Below are 18871 nucleotides of genomic sequence, written 5' to 3' on the forward strand. Positions count from 1 at the left end.
TGTAAGTTTGTGGATGATATGAAAATTGGTGGGGTGGTAAATAATGAGGAGGATAACCTTCAATTACAGGAAGATATAAACATACTGGTCAGATGGGCTGATCATTGGCAAATGGAATTCAATCCGGATAAGTGTGAGGTGATGCACTTGGGCAGGACAAACAGGGCAAGGGAATACAGGATAAACGGCAGGGCCTTGGGAAGCACCAAGGATCAGAGGGATCTTGGTGTGCATGTACAGTGATCCTTTAAGGTAGCAGAGCAGGTGGATACAGTGGTTAAGAATGTATACTTGCCTTTATTGGCCGAGGCATAGAGTTTAAGAGCAGGGAGGTTATGCTGAAACTGTATAAAATATTGGTTAGGCCACAGCTCGAATATTGTGTGAAGTCCTGGAATCCACATTAGAGAAGCGATGTGACAGCACTGGAAAGGGTGCAGAGGAGGTTTACCAGGATGTTGCCCGGGAGTTTTAGCTATGGAGAGAGATTGGATAAACTGGAGTTGTTTTCCTTCTGGAGCAGAGGAGACTGAGAGGGGACATGATTGTGATGTAGATAGAGTCGACAAGAAGAAACGTTTCACCTTGGTGGAGGGATCAATGACCAGGAGGCATAGATTTAAGGTTAAGGACAGGGGGTTTAGAGAGGATGTGAGGAATAACTTTTTCACCCAGAGGGTGGTGGGAATCTGGAACTCGCTGCCTGAAAGGGTGGTGGAGGCAGACACCCACATATATTTAAGAAGTATTTAGATGTGCACTTGCGATGCCAAAGCATACAAGGCTATGGGCTAAGTGCTGGAAGATGGGATTAGAATGGTTAGGTGTTTTTTTTTGACTGGCACAGACATGATGGACCAAAGAGCCTTTTCAGTGCTGGTCACCTCGAGGAGTCTATTCCGAGGACAGGTACAGCACAGAGTTAGATACCTTTACGTTGTCCATATCAAACACTTCCAGGGCAGGTACAGCACGGGGTTAAGTACAAAGTAAAATTTCCTCCACACTGTCCCCATCAAACACTCCCAGGACAGGTACAATATGGGGTTAGATACAGAGTGCAAAGAACAATACAGCACAGGAACAGGCCCTTCAGCCCCCCAAGCCTGTACCAGTCATGATGCCACCCATGGCCAAATTCCTCAGCACTTCCCAGTGCCGTATCCCTCTATACGCATCCTATCCATGTATTTGTTGTGATGCCTTCTGAACGGCATTAATATATCTGCTTCCACAACCCCCCCTGGCAGTGCGTTCCAGGAACTCGCCACCCTCTGTGTAAAAACCTGCCTGCCACATCTTCTCTAAACCTTGTCCCACGGACCTTAAACCTTTGCCCCCCAGTAACTGACCCCGCCACCCTGGGAAAGAGTGCCTGCCCATCCACTCTATCGATGCCTCTCATAACCTTGTGGACCTCTATCAGGTTGCCTCTCAATCTCCGTCGTTCTAATGAAAACAGTCTGAGTCTATTCAGCCTCTCCGTATAGCTAATGACCCCCCAGACCAGGCAACATCCTGGTAAACCTCCTCTGCACCCTCTCCAAAGCCCCCACATCCTTCTGGTAGTGTGGCGACCAGAATTGCGCACAATATTCCAAGTGCGGCCGTAGCAAGGTTTTGCCATTTGCGGTATATTTCTCCACCTTATGTTAGACCTACAAAAATGCATCACCTCACATTTGTCCGGATTAAACTCCATTTGCCATGTCTCTCCCCAAGTCTCCACCTATCTATGTCCTGCTATACCCTATGACAATCCTGAACACTATCTTCTACTCCTTGGTGTCATCGCAAACTTATTAATCAGACAAGCTACATTTTCCTCCAAATCGTTTGTATACTGTAACAACATAATAAAGCTCACTCTATAGTCAGAAGCTTTTTCCCAGGGTGGAAGAGCCAATTACTGGGGGAAATAGGTTTAAGGTGGGAGGGGAAAAGTTTAGAGGAGATGTGCGAGGGAAGTTTTCTGATACAGAAGGTACTGGGTGCCTGGAACTCGCTGCCGGAGAAGGTGGTGGAACCAGGTGCAATAGTACAATAATCTTGACAAATACGAATAGGATGGGAATAGAGGGATATGGATCCCGGGGGTGTAGAAGGTTTTGGGCTAGACGGGCAGCATGGTTGATGCAGGCTTGGAGGGCTGAAGGGCCTGTTCCTGTGCTGTACTTCTCTTTGTTCTTTGTAAACTGTTCCGATCAAACACTACCCAGGAAAGGTACAGCATGGATTACAATCCTTACACGCACTCTGAATTGCAGGTAAACCCACCGGTCCACACACGATAGAGCTGAAGTTATTCCCTTCTCTTCAAACGTTTTATTGGTGTAGATTAAATGTGGGTTTAATTTACAGTAAAAATATACAAGATTGTATTTTAAGTCATTTGTTTTGCTGTTTCAGCTTCAGGAAACCTATATGGATAACAATGGAGTGGCTCCTTACTATGTCCAATCTACTGTCACTGCATTCAGGTATGCTCACGTGGACATTTTACTCCTGAGCTTGGCTGTGCAGCTTTGTTGTGGTACAGCTTCATGATTCTCAAGGTGGCTGGACAGGGGGCAGCCGGGAGGCTGGACCGGGGGGGCCAGGAAGAGGGTGGGAGAGGTTGCCCGTTGCCAGGGCGTTGGTTCCCCAGGGCGTTGGTTCCTGGGACATACATTGACACTTCATATCCCACTCATTAACTGTGTGCTCAGAATCTGAGTTTGTAGATTTGGTTAATTTGGAGTGAGAGTGCTGCTCATGAGTGCTTGTTGTCCTTTACACAGAGGTTGAACTTCCTTATCTCTCATTGTCTTAATTTCTTTGAGCTTTGTGAACTATTGAGGATTTTATTTTTGCTTGGGATGTGTGAGCTGACTTCTCCTTCTCCTCCCTTCAGTGAAGGCTCTGTGATTGCCTACTACTGGCTTGAATGTCGAGTCCCACCAGAGAATGAGGCTGAACTTGATGAAGCTATTCGTGGTCTATCTGCATCGACGTCTAGCCGGTCTAAAGCAAAAATTAGTTACAACTCATTAAGGGTTGCCAACATGGTCGTTGATCGTAAGTGTGGCTTGTTTTCCAATGTGTTCTGTGCAGACTGAGTGAGGGTCCAATGGTTTCACCTACATGAGCACTTCATTGTGAATTATCTTTGGTAGAGATGAGGAAAGTGTGGAATTAACGACAAATTCTCCCTCACGTGCTCCTGTACCACCTCTCCCAGCACTATCCCTGTTCTACCCCTTGCCTCTGCCCACTGAAATATCCAGCTCCACCCCCCCTCCTATCTGACAGAATCCTCACCCTCTTCATTTCAATCTCCATTTCAATTCCTTTTGACCTTTCCTTGGTTTGCCTCACTCCTGACCTTTGTTCATTTGCACCTGCCCAACTAAACCCACCCTGTTCATTTTTCCTGGTGTAACCTTTGTTTTCATTTCCTCAATGACGGGAGATTCTGACTCCAGTGTGTTATGTACATAATTGCTGCAACCATTTATCAGCCGGTCTGTCTGGACAGCAGAAAATACTTGTCAGCTCTCTGCTGAAACCATCTACTATTCCAGATTGTTCTGGAGGCAAAGTCACCAGTACCCACCACCGAACTGCTCTCTCTCGCACTCTCTCCTCACCCCTCGATGGTTTCCCTGGGTTTGAAGTTTAGAACAGTCAAGAGAGTGGGAGATGTAGGGTCAGTGTGGCGGGGTGGGGATGCGACAAGGGTTGGTGCAGAGCAGATGGGCAGATGACAGAGGGGTGGTGGACAATGGGAGGGGAGAGAGGTGAGCAGTGTGCGTCAGTGGATAATGTGGGAGTGGGACGAGGTGGTTTGGTAGGGTTGGGGGAAGTGGACGCATTCTGTCCCAGGATTGTACTAATGCTGTACTTTGTGCTTTCAGGTGCTGATCCAAGAAAGGTGAAGCCACCAAAGGACAGTAAGTACCCAGGAGATTGGGTCTGAATAGAAGGTGTAACTTATGGCAAGGATCTGCCACATGTCAGTTTTGTAAGCAGCAACTAATAGCTTGGACTGTAGGTTTTGACATGTATGGGCAGTGGTAATTGGTGCCAGGGTGTGGGACTGGATTTGAACCTGGCCTTCCGTTCATGGTGATTTCCCCAAGATCACAGAGAATTGTGTGATGGAACTGTGAATATGGGAGGGCAGAATACAGGTGGAAGATTTCGCTGTGCCAATGTTTTATAATTCTTTCTTTCTCTCTGACAGAAAGCTGCACTTATGACCTGCATGCAACCGCCGGGAAAAGCGGTGTATTCACATCACCAGGTTTCCCGGATTCTCCCTACCCCGCTGATTCCTGGTGTCAGTGGATAATCCGGGCAGATCCTGACCATATTCTTGAACTCAACTTTGTGACCTTTGACCTGGAAAGGATCTGCCAGAATGACTTTGTCACAGTTTATGATTCGTTGAGTCCAATTGAAAAACGAGAAATAACAGAGTAAGTAGCAGAAACTCAGACCAAACATACATTTCTCTGCTGGTGAAACTGCGCCAGCTCAGGATTGAATTTGCTTGTTTCTATTCAGTTCTGTGTTTCCCAATCGGTTAAGAGTCTGTAGCTCCAGCTGAATGGCCAACCTGCTTCGGACTGGGGAAAAAACTCTACTTGGTGCTGGTGGGATATCTTGATTCAGTGATTCTCAGACAGAAACATCTTTAACATCAACATAATCCAAGTTGAGACTTCATGGCAGTCCCAATGATAGCACAGCGCTGTGGGAAGGTCGGCCCCAACGGAGCATGGCACTGTGGGGTGGGGCGGGGCCCCGGGGGGAGGGGGGGGTGCCTGCTGTGGGAGGGGTGGTCTGGGGGGGGTGCGGTGCTGTGTGAGGGGCGGCCACGAGGGTACGTGGCTCTGTGAGAGGGGCAGCCTCTTAGGAGTGTGGCGCTGTGGGAGGGGTTGCCGAGAGGAGCACGGCACTGTGGGAGGGGCAGCTCCGGGACCGCGCGGCACTGTGGGAGGGGCGGCCCCTGGGGAGGGCGGCCCAGGGGAGTGTGGCGCTGTGGGAGAGGCGGCCCCGGGGAGTGTGGCGCTGTGGGGGAGGCAGCACCGGGGGAGTGTGGCGCTGTGGGAGGGGCGGCCCTGGGGGAGTGTGGCGCTGTGGGAGAGGCGGCCCCGGGGGAGTGTGGCGCTGTGGGAGGGGCGGCCCCGGGGGAGTGCGGCACTGTGGGAGAGGAGGCCCCGGGAGAGTGCGGCGCTGTGGGAGAGGAGGCCCCGGGGGAGTGTGGCGCTGTGGGAGGGGCGGCCCCGGGAGAGTGCGGCGCTGTGGGAGAGGAGGCCCCGGGAGAGTGCGGCACTGTGGGAGAGGAGGCCCCGGGGAGTGTGGCGCTGTGGGAGAGGCAGCCCCGGGGGAGTGTGGCGCTGTGGGAGAGGCGGCCCCGGGGGAGTGTGGCGCTGTGGGAGGGGCGGCCCCGGGGGAGCGCGGCGCTGTGGGAGAGGAGGCCCCGGGGGAGTGTGGCGCTGTGGGAGGGGCGGCCCCGGGGGAGCGCGGCGCTGTGGGAGAGGAGGCCCCGGGGGAGTGTGGCGCTGTGGGAGGGGTGGCCCCGGAAGAGTGCGGCACTGTGGGAGAGGAGGCCCCGGGAGAGTGCGGCACTGTGGGAGAGGAGGCCCCAGGGGGAGTGTGGCGCTGTGGGAGAGGCGGCACCGGGGGAGTGTGGCGCTGTGGGAGAGGCGGCACCGGGGGAGTGTGGCGCTGTGGGAGAGGAGGCCCCGGGGGAGTGTGGCGCTGTGGGAGAGGCGGCCCCGGGGGAGTGTGGCGCTGTGGGAGAGGAGGCCCCGGGAGAGTGCGGCGCTGTGGGAGAGGAGGCCCCGGGGGAGTGTGGCGCTGTGGGAGGGGCGGCCCCGGGAGAGTGCGGCACTGTGGGAGAGGAGGCCCCGGGGGAATGTGGCGCTGTGGGAGGGGTGGACCCGGAAGAGTGCGGCACTGTGGGAGAGGCGGCCCCGGGGGAGTGTGGCGCTGTGGGAGAGGAGGCCCCGGGGGAGTGTGGCGCTGTGGGAGGGGTGGACCCGGAAGAGTGCGGCACTGTGGGAGAGGAGGCCCCGGGGGAGTGTGGCGCTGTGGGAGGGGTGGACCCGGAAGAGTGCGGCACTGTGGGAGAGGCGGCCCCGGGGGAGTGTGGCGCTGTGGGAGAGGCGGCCCCGGGGGAGTGTGGCGCTGTGGGAGAGGCGGCCCCGGGGGAGTGTGGCGCTGTGGGAGAGGAGGCCCCGGGGGAGTGCGGCACTGTGGGAGAGGCGGCCCCGGGGGAGTGTGGCGTTGTGGGAGGGGCGGCCCCGGGGGAGTGTGGCGCTGTGGGAGAGGCGGCCCCGGGGGAGTGTGGCGCTGTGGGAGGGACAGCTCCGGGGCCGCGCAGCACTGTGGGAGGGGCGGCCCCTGGGGAGGGCGGCCCAGTGGAGCGTGGCGCTATGGGAGAGCCGTCCACAAGGAAACGCGGCGCTGTGGGAGGGGTGGCCCCGGTGAGTGTGGTGCTGTGGCCCCGGAGAGTGTGGTGCTGTGGGAGGGGTGGCCCCGGGGGAGGGGCACACGGTGCTGTGTGAGCGGCGGCCCCAGGGCATGTTGCGGTGCTGTGGGAGGTGTATTTAAACCTCACCACTGTTCTTAGACTTCTTAGGTTTCCCCCTGACGGACCAAGGGTCAAGAGATTCTAAATGGTGGACAGGGATTCACACTCCCCGACACCTATGCAGACTTACTAACGAGTGCTATTCAGGTCAAACTAGTGTTTCAAGTTATTCCCCGGGATAACCCGTATCTTCATAGAAGGATTTTATCTAATTACCATCTAGTAGCCTCGATCCTGGGTCCCGCGTTGCTAGGTAAGTAAAGTAGACTTTTTAATAAACCACTGTTTCAGGTTAAAACTTTAAGCTATTTTATTTTTTCTTTTAAAAGATAAAATCACTGTCTTTACAGGAAAGTAAAAAGCCCTTGCTTCTGGATTCTCCTGGTCGGTTGATCAAACCTTCCTGGGCCTCCTCGACAATCTCTCCTTTTGTGGTATTATAGGTATTACGGTACCTGACAGGCTAAAGCACCATTGGTGGAAACTGTATGCGTTCTATTGGTAGAATGTATGATAGCTCCACCCGCATAGGCAGGGTATAAGAACCCGTGCCGCCCCAGCAGCCTTCATTCTGTACCTGAGCTGCTGGGGAAACATCTAGCTTATTAAAGCCAGGGGCTGTTTAGCACAGGGCTAAATCGCTGGCTTTGAAAACAGACCTAGGCAGGCCAGCAGCACGGGTCAATTCCCGTAAGAGCCTCCCCGAACAGGCGCCGGAATGTGGTGACTAGGGGCTTTTCACAGTAACTTCATTTGAAGCCTACTTGTGACAATAAGCGATTTTCATTTTTTTTCAGCCTTCAGTTGGACTACAACCTCGCTTTAGTGGTCATTAATCGTGCATCACCTTTATCTGTTGCTCTCCTCCCGGTTGTTCTACGGTTCTGCTTGGCTTTCGTGTTCAGTCCTTCCCATGACCGAGATCACTCTGCAAGCTGAGAGTGAGTGAGAGTGCCTGGCTGGGGGCCATCTAGGATATATACCACCTTTAAAAAAAGCTTTGCTGATTACATGACATTATTCTAAAGTATTTTCTTCTGCTCCTGATCGCAATACCCTTTCTGTCCATGTGATTCCACATCAAGTCCACATCATGTTAATGTTAATCTGACCTTGGTTTGCCAGTTTACTGGAAGGGAGGTTTCCTGTTAATTATTCTGGGGCATTCCAGCCTTTCAATTGCTTGCTAAACTAATTAACTTCTATTAAAGGGTATAAAACTCATTCTATTTATATAACTTAAAACTTAACTTTTCTAAAACTTTCTCTGACCAAAGATATCTGGTTACAGCACAAACTGCTTCCTTTTCTCAAGGCCTGTGTGATAATGGCTGTCTGCCTTCTAAAGAACCTTTGCCTGCAGTTAACCATTCGAGCGCCTTTTACTATTTCACTTTCGCATTTCATTACATTTATTTTTATGGGGTCCTTTCTGTTACTTTGCTTTTTCTCATGTTCCTTGGGTTTTATCATCAGACCTTCATGTTTCAAATTACATCTTTGCGTTTTCCTCAACAGAGGGGGCCCCGGCGGGGCGCGTGGCGCTGTGGGAGGGGTGGCCCTGGGGGAGGGGGGTAGGAGAGAGGGTGGCACTGTGGGAGTGGTTGCCCCGGGGGTGGGGGGGGGGGGGGGGGGGGGTGGGGAGGGTGCGTGGTGCTGTGGGAGTAGTGGCTCGGGGGAGGGGGGAGGAGAGAGGGCTGCGTTGTGGGAGGGGTGGCTCAGGGGGAGCGGGGTAGGAGCGAGAGAGCAGCACTGTGGGAGAGGTGGCCCCCGGGGTGGGGGAGAAGGTGGGGGGGGGGGGGGAGAAGAGGGCGGCGCTGTTGAAGATGCTTTTTTCAAAATTTTAAACTGATGCCCTTCCTGCCCTCTCGGGTGTTATATAAGAATATTGACATGTGAAAAGCATTCTCATCGATGCCCTGGCCAATATTCATCTCGTAAGCACCTAAAAGTAGATTATCTGGCTGATACATTGTTGCTTGTAAGAAACTAACTGAAAATTGGCTGCAGCATTATTTACACCTCAACAGTGAATATATGAATGGTTGCACAGAGCTTTGGCACATTCTGATCTCACAATATAAATCCTTCTACCCATTGATTTATGTTGTGTGACTGTCTGAAGAAAGGGAGGACAGAGTGAGTTTGCCTTCAGAGGTCTTGTCATGTAACAGAGAGCTACCTCAACATTGGTGAGAATTCAGTTGAGATGTCGCCTATAGGCAAAACTGCTTCACAACATGGAGAGCTAATGACCCGTATCTAAGATGTACTAATAGAGCCTCTGCCTTACTTGCCCTCGGACAGGCGCTGTGGTGTCTATCCTCCAACGAATGCACTGAAGCTGGTATCCTCTCGCAATGTGATGCTTGTTACACTGATAACAGATGATGACGAGAATCACCCAGGATTTAAAGCAGAGTTCAGACAGCTGCCAAAGGAAAAAGGTAAAAAATCTCTATTGCAGTTGAATTCAAGTGTGACCTGGGATTAGGACTTTGTCCTGAGTCTGGACCAGACCCAACTGAGAATGGTAATAATGATGCTTATTCCAGATTGGATACCAGGTTAACTTGTCAGAATAGTAGGTGAAACTCTTAATGTTCCTAAGTACTGAATCACATACTTCATGTGCCCCTGACCCCTGATGCCAAATGATGTTAGAGAGGTTTGTCGATGACCAATGTTGGTTTGGAGATGTGTGATGGTGAATGGTTTCAGCTGTGTGGCCATTCATGAAGGCTGGTTTAGCTCAGTTGGCTGACAGCTGGTTCGTGATGCAGAGCGAGGCCAGTAGCTCAGGTTCAATTCCCGTGCCAGCTGAGGTTTTTCATGAAGGCTCCACTTTCTCAGTCTTGCCCCTCACTTGAGGTGTGGGGCTCCTCAGGTTAAATAATCATCAAGTCAGTTCTCCTCCCTCAAAGGGGAAAGCAGCCTATGGTCACCTAGGACTGTGGCGAATTTACTTTAACATTCGTGAAGTAATCGATACTTTCTGGTGAACCTGGCAGGACTTTATTCTTCATTTCCCGTTTCATCCTGCAATTGCGAACACAATCATAGGGTCCCCTTCTCAAAGTGAAGCCCCTTCCTTTGAGATACTGATTCCGCGTCCTGTGGTTGTTTAATTTGTTGTTTGTGATGTGGTATTTTATTAGAAACAAATGATGGTTAGTGTCATGTCTCATTTATTTTTAACTGTGGTCATTCTCCCTCCTGCTGGATTTTGCATGAATCATTGGGGCCAGCCCCTCCTTGCAAGCCCCTCCTTGCAAGCCCCTCTTGCCTATTCAGTCCCAGGGTATCTGTGTTTTAACAAGTGGATAACAGTACCTCATTAACAAGAAAGGTGATTTTTCTTCTGATAGAATGCGGAAAGTTTCTAAATCAACCTGGGAATTTCTCTTCCCCATACTATCCTGCCTATTATCCACCTCGATCACATTGTACCTGGACCTTGAAGGTAAGAATGTACCATTTATTTACCTTGTAACTCTTTTTTATAACCACATATTCCTGAGTAATAATTATAATAATAATCGCTTATTGTCACAAGTAGGCTTCAATGAAGTTACTGTGAAAAGCCCCTAGTCGGCACATTCCGGCGCCTGTTTGGGGAGGGCGGTACAGGAATTGAACCCGCGCTGCTGGCCTTGTTTTGCATTGCAAGCCAGCTATTTAGCCCACTGTGCTAAACCAGCCCCTCTTCACTGTGTACTTCACTGTGTTAAATTTTATTGAGCTTGCGTTTGTCCACCTCCCCCGCCTGTGCATTGTCAACCTTACCGGTCTGTGCCAGTGACTCGAATTGGCTGAACATTGGCATCTGGGATGATGGTGACCTCTGCAGGAGACCGAGATGGATCATCCACTCTGCACTTTTGGCTGACGATTATGGGCTCCTCCATCATTTGAGGATGGGGATATTTTTGGAGCCTCCTCCTCCAGTGAGTTATTTAATTGTCCACCACCATTCACGACTGGATGTGGTAGGTCTTACAGGGCTTAGATCTGACCCATTGGTTGTGGAATCGCTTAGCTCTGTTTATCAAAAGCTGCTTTTGTTGTTTGGCATGCAGGTAGTCTTGTGTCGTATCTTCACCAGGTTGATGCCTCATTTTTCGGTATGCCTAGTGTTGATTCTGGCATGTCCTCCTGCACTCTTCATTGAACCCGGGCTGAGGAACCCAAACTAGTTTGGTGGTAATGGTAGAGTGGGGGATATGCCGAGCCATGCGATTACAGATTGTGGCTGAGGACAATTCTGCTGCTGCCGATGGCCCAAAGTTCCTAATGGATGCCCAGTCTTGGTTTAGCAGGCTGGTTTAGCACACTGGGCTAAATCGCTGGCTTTTAAAGCAGACCAAGGCAGGCCAGCAGCATGGTTCAATTCCCGTACCAGCCTCCCCGAACAGGCGCCGGAATGTGGTGACTAGGGGCTTTTCACAGTAACTTCATTGAAGCCTACTCGTGACAATAAACGATTTTCATTTTTCATTTTCATTTCATTTGCTAGATCTGTCTGAAACTATCCCGTTTAGCACGGTGGTAGTGCCACACAATGGTATCCTTAATGTGGACGAGACTTCATCTCCACAAGAACCATGTGGTGGTTACTCCTACCGATACTGTCATGGACAGATGTACCTACGGCAGGCAGGTTGATGAAGATGAGGTCTGGTATGTTTTTCTTTCTTGCTGGATCCCTCACGACCTGTCCCCGTCTTGCTGTTATGTTCTTTAAAGCATGGTCAGTATTGGGTCAACGAGCCACTCTTGGTGATGGACAATGACGTCCCCCACCGAGAGTATATTCTGTACCCTTGTCACCCTCAGTGCTTCCTGCAAGTGGTGTTCAACATGCAGGAGTACTGGTTCGTCAGCTGGGGATAGACGGCTCATGGTAATCATAAGAAAGTTACCTTGCCCATGTTTGACCAGAAACCATGAGGCTTCATGGGGATCGGGAATGATGTTGAGGACTCCCGGGGCAACTCCATCCTGACTGTATACCACTGCGCTGCTACCTCTACTGGGTATGTCCTGCGAACCCATGTTCCCAGAAGGTTACCCTGGACCTCTGGATCACCGTCCAGTGACAATACCACTACGCCATCGCCTCTCCAGAAATGCAAAGATGTCATGCACACAGGAAAAAGGGGTGATAATGATGTCAGTAGGGGCTGTAGAAGTGCTAATAGTAGAATAAAGGTAAGATAGCAGAATTTGTTAGTATTCTGGTTCCATTCTTATCTATGTAACTGTAACTAGAGAATACCACGATAATCTTTGCTTGGTTCTCTCCTATTTCTCATCTACAGCCTGCCCTTCAGCAATATCATCTGTAGACACATATATGGTGACGACACCCAGCTCTACCACACCATCACTTCTCTCGACTACTCCACTGTTACTAAATTGCCAGTCTGCTTAGTCTACATCCAGTACTGGATGAGCAGAAATTTCCTCTAATTTAATATTGGGAAGGCTGAAGTGATTGTTTCCGATCCCTGCGCCAAACTCCACTCCCTAGCTGACTCCCAACTCCATTCCTTCTCCCTGGCGACAGTCTGGGTCAGTTCGTAACTCCAGTCTTAACATTTCATCCTGAGATGAGCTTCTGACCTTCCACTTGCATTGTCACTAAGACAACCTATTTCCACTTCTATAACATCACTCGACCTCACTCCTGTGTCAGCACATCTGCTGCCAAAATTCTCATCATCCATCCCTCATTACCTCCGATTTGATTATTCAATATACTCTTGGCTGCACTCCCATATTCTAGCCTCTGAAAACTTGAGGTCAACCAAACTCTGCTGCCATTCTTCACTTAGTAGCAAGTCTTATTCGCCTATCAGAAATATCAAAAATAGGAGCTGTCCAATCGGCGCTTCGAGCTTGCTCTGCATTCAATCCTCAACGCCATACTCCCATGCTCTCCCAATACCTCCTGACCTATTTAGAGTCTAGAAATCCATTAATTTTCTTCTTAAATATATTTAACCTCTGGGAGAGAATTCCACAGGTTCAACACCCTCTGAGTGAAGCAATTTCTCCTCATCTTCATCTTAAATGGTCTATCCGATAATCTTAGTACTCTTCCCCCTTGGGTTTCTGTGGCTATTAGCACCCCTTTTCCCTGGGTTCCTGTGGCTATGACTCATCTTTCATTCTCACTCCACAGTATAAATATTTCCCGCTTTCTCTGTCTTAGCTTTGACAAAGGGTCATCTGGACTCAAAACATAATCTATTTTCTCTCCCTACAGATGCTGCCAGACCTGCGAGATTTTCCAGCATTTTCTCTTTGCTTTCAGCTTCCAGCGTCTGCAGTAATTTGCTTTAACCCAATAATCTTATTCTAATGCATCCAGCTTATCATAGAATTTACCATAGAATTTACAGTGCAGGAGGAGGCCATTCGGCCCATCGAGTCTGCACCGGCTCTTGGAAAGAGCACCCTACCCAAGGTCAATACCTCTACCCTATCCCCACAACCCAGTAACCCCACCCAGCACTAAGGGCAATTTTGGACACTAAGGGCAACTTATCATGGCCAATCCACCTAACCTGCACATCTTTGGACTGTGGGAGGAAACCAGAGCACACGGAGAAAACCCACGCACACACGGGGAGGATGTGCAGACTCCGCACAGACAGTGACCCAAGCCGGAATCGAACATGGGTCCCTGGAGCTGTGAAGCAATTGTGCTATCCACAATGCTACCGTGCTGCTTGTCCAGTTTAGATATTTCATTGATGTTCGCCATCATCCTTCTCCGTGAATACAGGCTTCGTCCACCCAATCTCTCCTTGTACAACAATCTGCCATCTCAGGAATCAGCATAGTGAACCTTTGCTGCACTACCTCTATGACAAGTATATTGTTTTTAAATTAGGAGATCAAAACTGTACACAATACTCCCAGTGTGGTCTCACCAAGGCCTGTACAGATGCAGTAAGACATCCTTGCTCCTATACTCAGATCACCTTGCAATGAAGGCCAACATACCATTGGCAACTGTTTGCTGTACTTGCATGCATGCTTTGTGACTGGTGTACAAGGGCCCTTTGTACATGAATATTTCCCAATCATTATTGAAATAATACTCTGCCATTCTGCTTCTTTGTCTGAAGTGGATAATTTAACATTTATCCACATTAAACTGCATCTGTCATGTATTTGCTCACTCACTCAACCTGTCTAAATCACCTTGATGTCTCTTAACAACCTCCTCACCACTCACCTTCCCACCAAATTTTGTGCAATCAGCAAACTTGGAAATATTACATTTGGTTCCATCATCCAAATCATTGATGTCTCGTGTGAATATATGGGCCCAAACACTGACCCTGCAGGACCTCACTAGTCACTGTCTGTCACTCTGAAACAGACCCATTTATTCCTACTCTGTTTCCTGTCTGCTAACCAATTCTCAATCCTTGCCAGTATATGAATGGCTTAGATAGGGTGGATGTAGGGAAGTTGTTTCCATTAGCAGGGGAGACTAGGACCCGGGGGCACAGCCTTAGAATAAAAGGGAGTCACTTTAGAACAGAGATGAGGAGAAATTTCTTCAGCCAGAGAGTGGTGGGTCTGTGGAATTCATTGCCACAGAGGGCGGTGGAGGCCGGGATGTTAAGTGTCTTTAAGACAGAAGTTGACAAATTCTTGACTTCTCGAGGAATTAAGGGCTATGGAGAGAGAGCGGGTAAATGGAGTTGAAATCAGCCATGATTGAATGGTGGAGTGGACTCGATGGGCCGAATGGCCTTCCGCTCCTATGTCTTATGGTCTTATTATCCCCAATCCCATGCACTTTAATTTTGCACACTAATCTCTTATGTGGGATTTTATCAAAAGTTTTCTGAAAATCCAAATACACCACATCCACTGGTTCACCCTTATCTATTAGTTACCTACTAGTTACATCCTCAAAAAACATGATTTACCTTTCAAAAATCCATAATGACTTTGTCTAATTAACTTAATATTTTTGGAGTGTCCTATTATCACGTCCTTTATGATGGATGCTAGCACTTTCCCTGCTGCAGATGTTGGTCTAATTGGTCTGCAATTCGCTACTTTTTTTAATAGTGGGGTGACATGTGAACCCTTCCAGTCTGCCAGGACTGTTCCAAAATTCTGTAGATTCTGGAAGATGACAATGAATGCATCCACTATTTCCATAGCCACCTACTTTAGCACCATGGGATGTAGATTATCAGGCTCTGAGGATTTATTGGCTTTTAGTTCCATCATTTTCTCCACTTTTTTTAGACATATTGATTTCCTTCTTAATACTTTTAAAACCTGCCTCTTTGACCAATCTTTTTGATCACCGGACTAAATATCTCCCTTTTGTGGCTTGTGTTGTACTTTCTTTATAATAAGGTACAAAGAACAATACAGCACAGGAACAGGCCCTTCGGCCCTCCACGTCTGTACCGGTCATGATACCAACCTTTGCCAAAACCCTCAGCACTTCCAAGTGCCGTAACCCTCTATATCCATCCTATCCATGTATTTGTCAAGATGCACTTTGAAGGCCATTAATGTATCTGCTTCCACAACCTACCCTGGCAACGCATTCCAGGCACTCGCTACCCTCTGTATAAAAAAACTGCCTTGCAGATCTCCTCTAAACTTTGCCCCACGGATCTTAAACCTATGCCCCCTGGTGACTGACCCCTCCACCCAGGAAAAGAGTGTCTGCCCAGCTGCTCTATCCATGCCCCTGATAATCTTGTAGACCTCTATCAGGTTGCCCCTCGACCTCCGTTGTTCTAATAAAAACAGTCCGTGTCTATTTAACCTCTCCACATAGCTAACACCCTCAAGACCAGTCAACATCCTGGTAAACCTCCTCTGCACCCTCTCCAAAGCCTCCACATCCTTCTGGTAGTGTGGCGACCAGAATTGTGCGCAATATTCCAAGTGCAGCCTTGCCAAATTCGATACAAATGCAGCATGACTTGCCAGTTTTTGTACTCGATGCTCCGTCCAATGAAGACCAGCATTTCGTATGCTTTCTTGACTACCTTGTCCACTTCTGTTGCCACTTTCAAAGACCTGTAAACCTGCACGCACAGATCTCTCTGACTTTCTATATTTCTCAGAGTTTTGCCATTTACTGTATACTTCCCTTCTGTTAGACCTACCAAAATGTATTACCTTACATTTGTCTGGATTAAACTCCATTTGCCATTTGTCTGCCCAAGTATCCAACCAATCTATGTCCTGCTGTATCCTCTGACAGTCCTCAACACTATCTGCCACTCCACCAACCTTGGTGTCATCCGTGAACTTACTAATCAGACCAGTTACATTTTCCTCCAAATCGTTTTATGCACACTACAAACAACAGAGGCCCCAGCACAGCTTCCTATGGAACATAGGATAAAAGCAAATTACTGACGATGCTGGAATCTGAAACGAAAGTGAAAATGCTGGAAAATCTCAGCAGGTCTGACAGCATCTGTAGAAGAGAAAAGAGCTAATGTTTCGAGTCCAATGACTCAGCTTTGACAAAGAATCATCGGACTCGAAACGTTAGCTCTTTTCTCTCCCTACAGATGCTGCTAGAACCGCTGAGATTTTCCAGCATTTTCTCTTTCGTCCCTATGGAACAGCACTAGTCATAACCTTCAGAAAAACACCCTTCTACTGCTACCCTCTGCCTCTGTGACCAAGTCAGTGCTGTATCCATCTTACCACCTCACCTCTGATCCAGTGTGTCTTCACCTTTTAAACTAGTCTGCCATGTGGCACCTTGTCAAAGGCATTATAGAAGTCCATATAAACAACATCCACCACCCTCCCCTGCCTCAATCCGTATCGTCAATATTTCCCTGGACTCGAACTGCCTCCGTAGCTTATGTGCTAACATTCAACTTGCCTTCTCCCCATATTCATACTGCAACCACCCCTTGCCCTGCGCAGCTGTCCTACTACCCTCCCCCGCGTCAACCTATCAAATTGCCCCTGCAACATTTTCCTCCTCGCCAATCCCTCCGTGATAGGCGCCCTCAAGTATTCCCTATCTACCTCCACTGTCTCGTTCATTAACCGCTTGTTGTACTCCCTCTTTTTGCTATTTGCATGTGCCTTGAATGAGATAATCTCCACTCGGACCACAGCTTTTAGTGCTCCCCAAAATGTGGCTGGCAACACCCCACGTTTTGGTTCAGTTCTACATAATCCTTAATCACCGCCCGCACTTTATCACAAAACTCTCTATCTGTCAACCCTGAATCGAGCCTCCACCCAGCCTCTGCTGCCATCCCAATCGAAGCCGAATCTCCAGCCAGTGGTGCACATGGTCCAAGATAACTATCCCCACGTACCCTGCCCCCTCCACCCCAACCAAAACCTCCCGGTTAACCATGAAAATGTTGATTCTTGAATACACCCTAGAAACATGTGAGAAAAGGAGTACTCCCTTCCCCCTGGGTTCTGAAAGTGCCACGGGTCCACCATACCATTTTTTCGCATAAACCCTCCCAGCTTATTTGCCATTTGTATCCTACCCATTGACCTGGAGCTCAATTGACCTGGGGCTTGATCTATTTGCTCTCGGCTCTAGAACACAATTGAATTCTCCTCCCACGATTAACTGGTGCGTGGCCAAGTCCAGGATTGCTGGCAGCAGCCCCCTCATAAAACCTACATCATCCCCGTTCGGTACATACACATTCACCAGTACCACCGACGTCCCTTCCAATATCCCGCTCACCACCGCATATCTTCCACCCGGATCCCTCACTTCCTTCATGCTCACAAACATTGCTGACCCTAATGCCCACCCCCTGCGACTTTGAATCAAACCCCGAGTGAAATACCTGACCCACTCCTCCCTTTCTCACCCTAACCTGGTCCTTTCACACGAAGGTGCGTCTTCTGCAGAAAGACCATCTCCGCCTTTAAATTCCTGAGGTGCACAAAAACCCAAGATCTTTTGACCGGCCCATTGAGCCCTCGCATGTTCCACTTTATCAGTCTTACTGGGGGGGGGCTTGCGCCTCTATTCCCCTCTACCATCCGCCATCTTCCCCTTTTGGCTCTACCCCCTGTACCTGGCCCTTCCAAGATGGCCCCTTTTTCCACCTCTGACCATGCTTCTTCTCCAACCCTGCCACATCGCATCCCACTCTTTCGCTCCCCACCCCCCTCCCCCAGGGCCACCTCTCTTGGCCTTCTTCCCCACCTCATTTCTGTTAATCACCATTACCTGCCAGCGTGGCAACTCCTGCCTAAAGATTCCTCCTACTAACACCCCCGCCCCCCCTCCCAACCCCTTTCCCACCCTTACCTCTTTGTTCTATGAAAAAGGCTCCCTGCAGACCTCCCCCTCCCCCACCCAAACAAAGACACATCTCAAACCACAGGTCACCCCCCCCTAAAGACAAACAAAAAGAAAAACACAGCCACAGGCAGCGGGGGCGGGCAAGCGAATAGCCATCCCGTTACAAACCTTTCACCTGTTACCCAATGTCGACCCAACAACATTAAAAAAACCTCCACATTGGAGGAAAAGAAATGTCCCCCCCCACCCCCGGTCCTAACCCGTATGCTTCATTACTCCAGAGTGGAAGCACCTCCATCTCACAAAAATGTCTTGTTCCCCCCCAGTTTATGTTCTTTGATAAATTCTTTGACCACTTCCGGGGTCTCAAAATAGTAATTAACCCATAGTTTCGCTGGGCAGAGCACCCCAAACCTGATCTGCCGTTGATATGCCTTGACTCTGTTGAACCTCGGGTGCCAATTTGCCAGTTCAGCTCCAATTTCCTGATATTTTCAGACCTTGTTCTCCCATCATTTGCAGTTCCCTGACCTCGGCAGAATCTTTCTCCATGAACTTGTGGAATCTTATAATCACCGCTCGGGGTGGCTCCCCAGCTCTTGACTTCTGCCTCAGAGACCTGTGCACTCTGTCCGCCTCTGGGGCCTTGTCCAGCACCCCCTCCTCCACCAGCCCCGCCAGCATCCTCAAATCTTACCTCGTGGCACTCCTTCAGTCAGGCCGATGATGCGCAGGTTCTGCCTTCTCGATCTGTTTCCCTGCTCCTCCACCTTTGCTCGCAACGTCTTGCAAAAGTCTCTTAAGAGCCTCACCTCCACCTCCAGTGCCACCACTCTTATCGCTGTGTTTCAACATCATCCTCTCCATCTCTCTGATCTGCGACCCCTGTGTCTCCAGATGTTGTTTACACCCTCTCCATTGAGCCCTTCAGGGGTGCCACAGCCCCTTTGATCTAACCTCCTGCATCTCTTTCCTCTGCT

General features: G+C 49.6%; 1 protein-coding gene across 1 annotated transcript in view; it reads left to right on the plus strand.

Annotated features, from left to right (window-relative positions):
• LOC140398312 (suppressor of tumorigenicity 14 protein homolog) overlaps positions 1 to 18871 on the plus strand; it is a 141272-nt gene that overhangs the window by 75728 nt on the left and 46673 nt on the right. The window contains exons 4-9 of the mRNA XM_072486861.1: positions 2410 to 2480; positions 2894 to 3057; positions 3897 to 3932; positions 4226 to 4460; positions 8891 to 9030; positions 9952 to 10046. Of these exons, the coding sequence (XP_072342962.1) occupies positions 2410 to 2480; positions 2894 to 3057; positions 3897 to 3932; positions 4226 to 4460; positions 8891 to 9030; positions 9952 to 10046 (741 nt within the window). The remainder of the gene's footprint in view (positions 1 to 2409; positions 2481 to 2893; positions 3058 to 3896; positions 3933 to 4225; positions 4461 to 8890; positions 9031 to 9951; positions 10047 to 18871) is intronic.

This window comes from Scyliorhinus torazame, chromosome 21 (genome assembly GCF_047496885.1).
Source record: "Scyliorhinus torazame isolate Kashiwa2021f chromosome 21, sScyTor2.1, whole genome shotgun sequence".
NCBI lineage: Eukaryota > Metazoa > Chordata > Chondrichthyes > Carcharhiniformes > Scyliorhinidae > Scyliorhinus > Scyliorhinus torazame.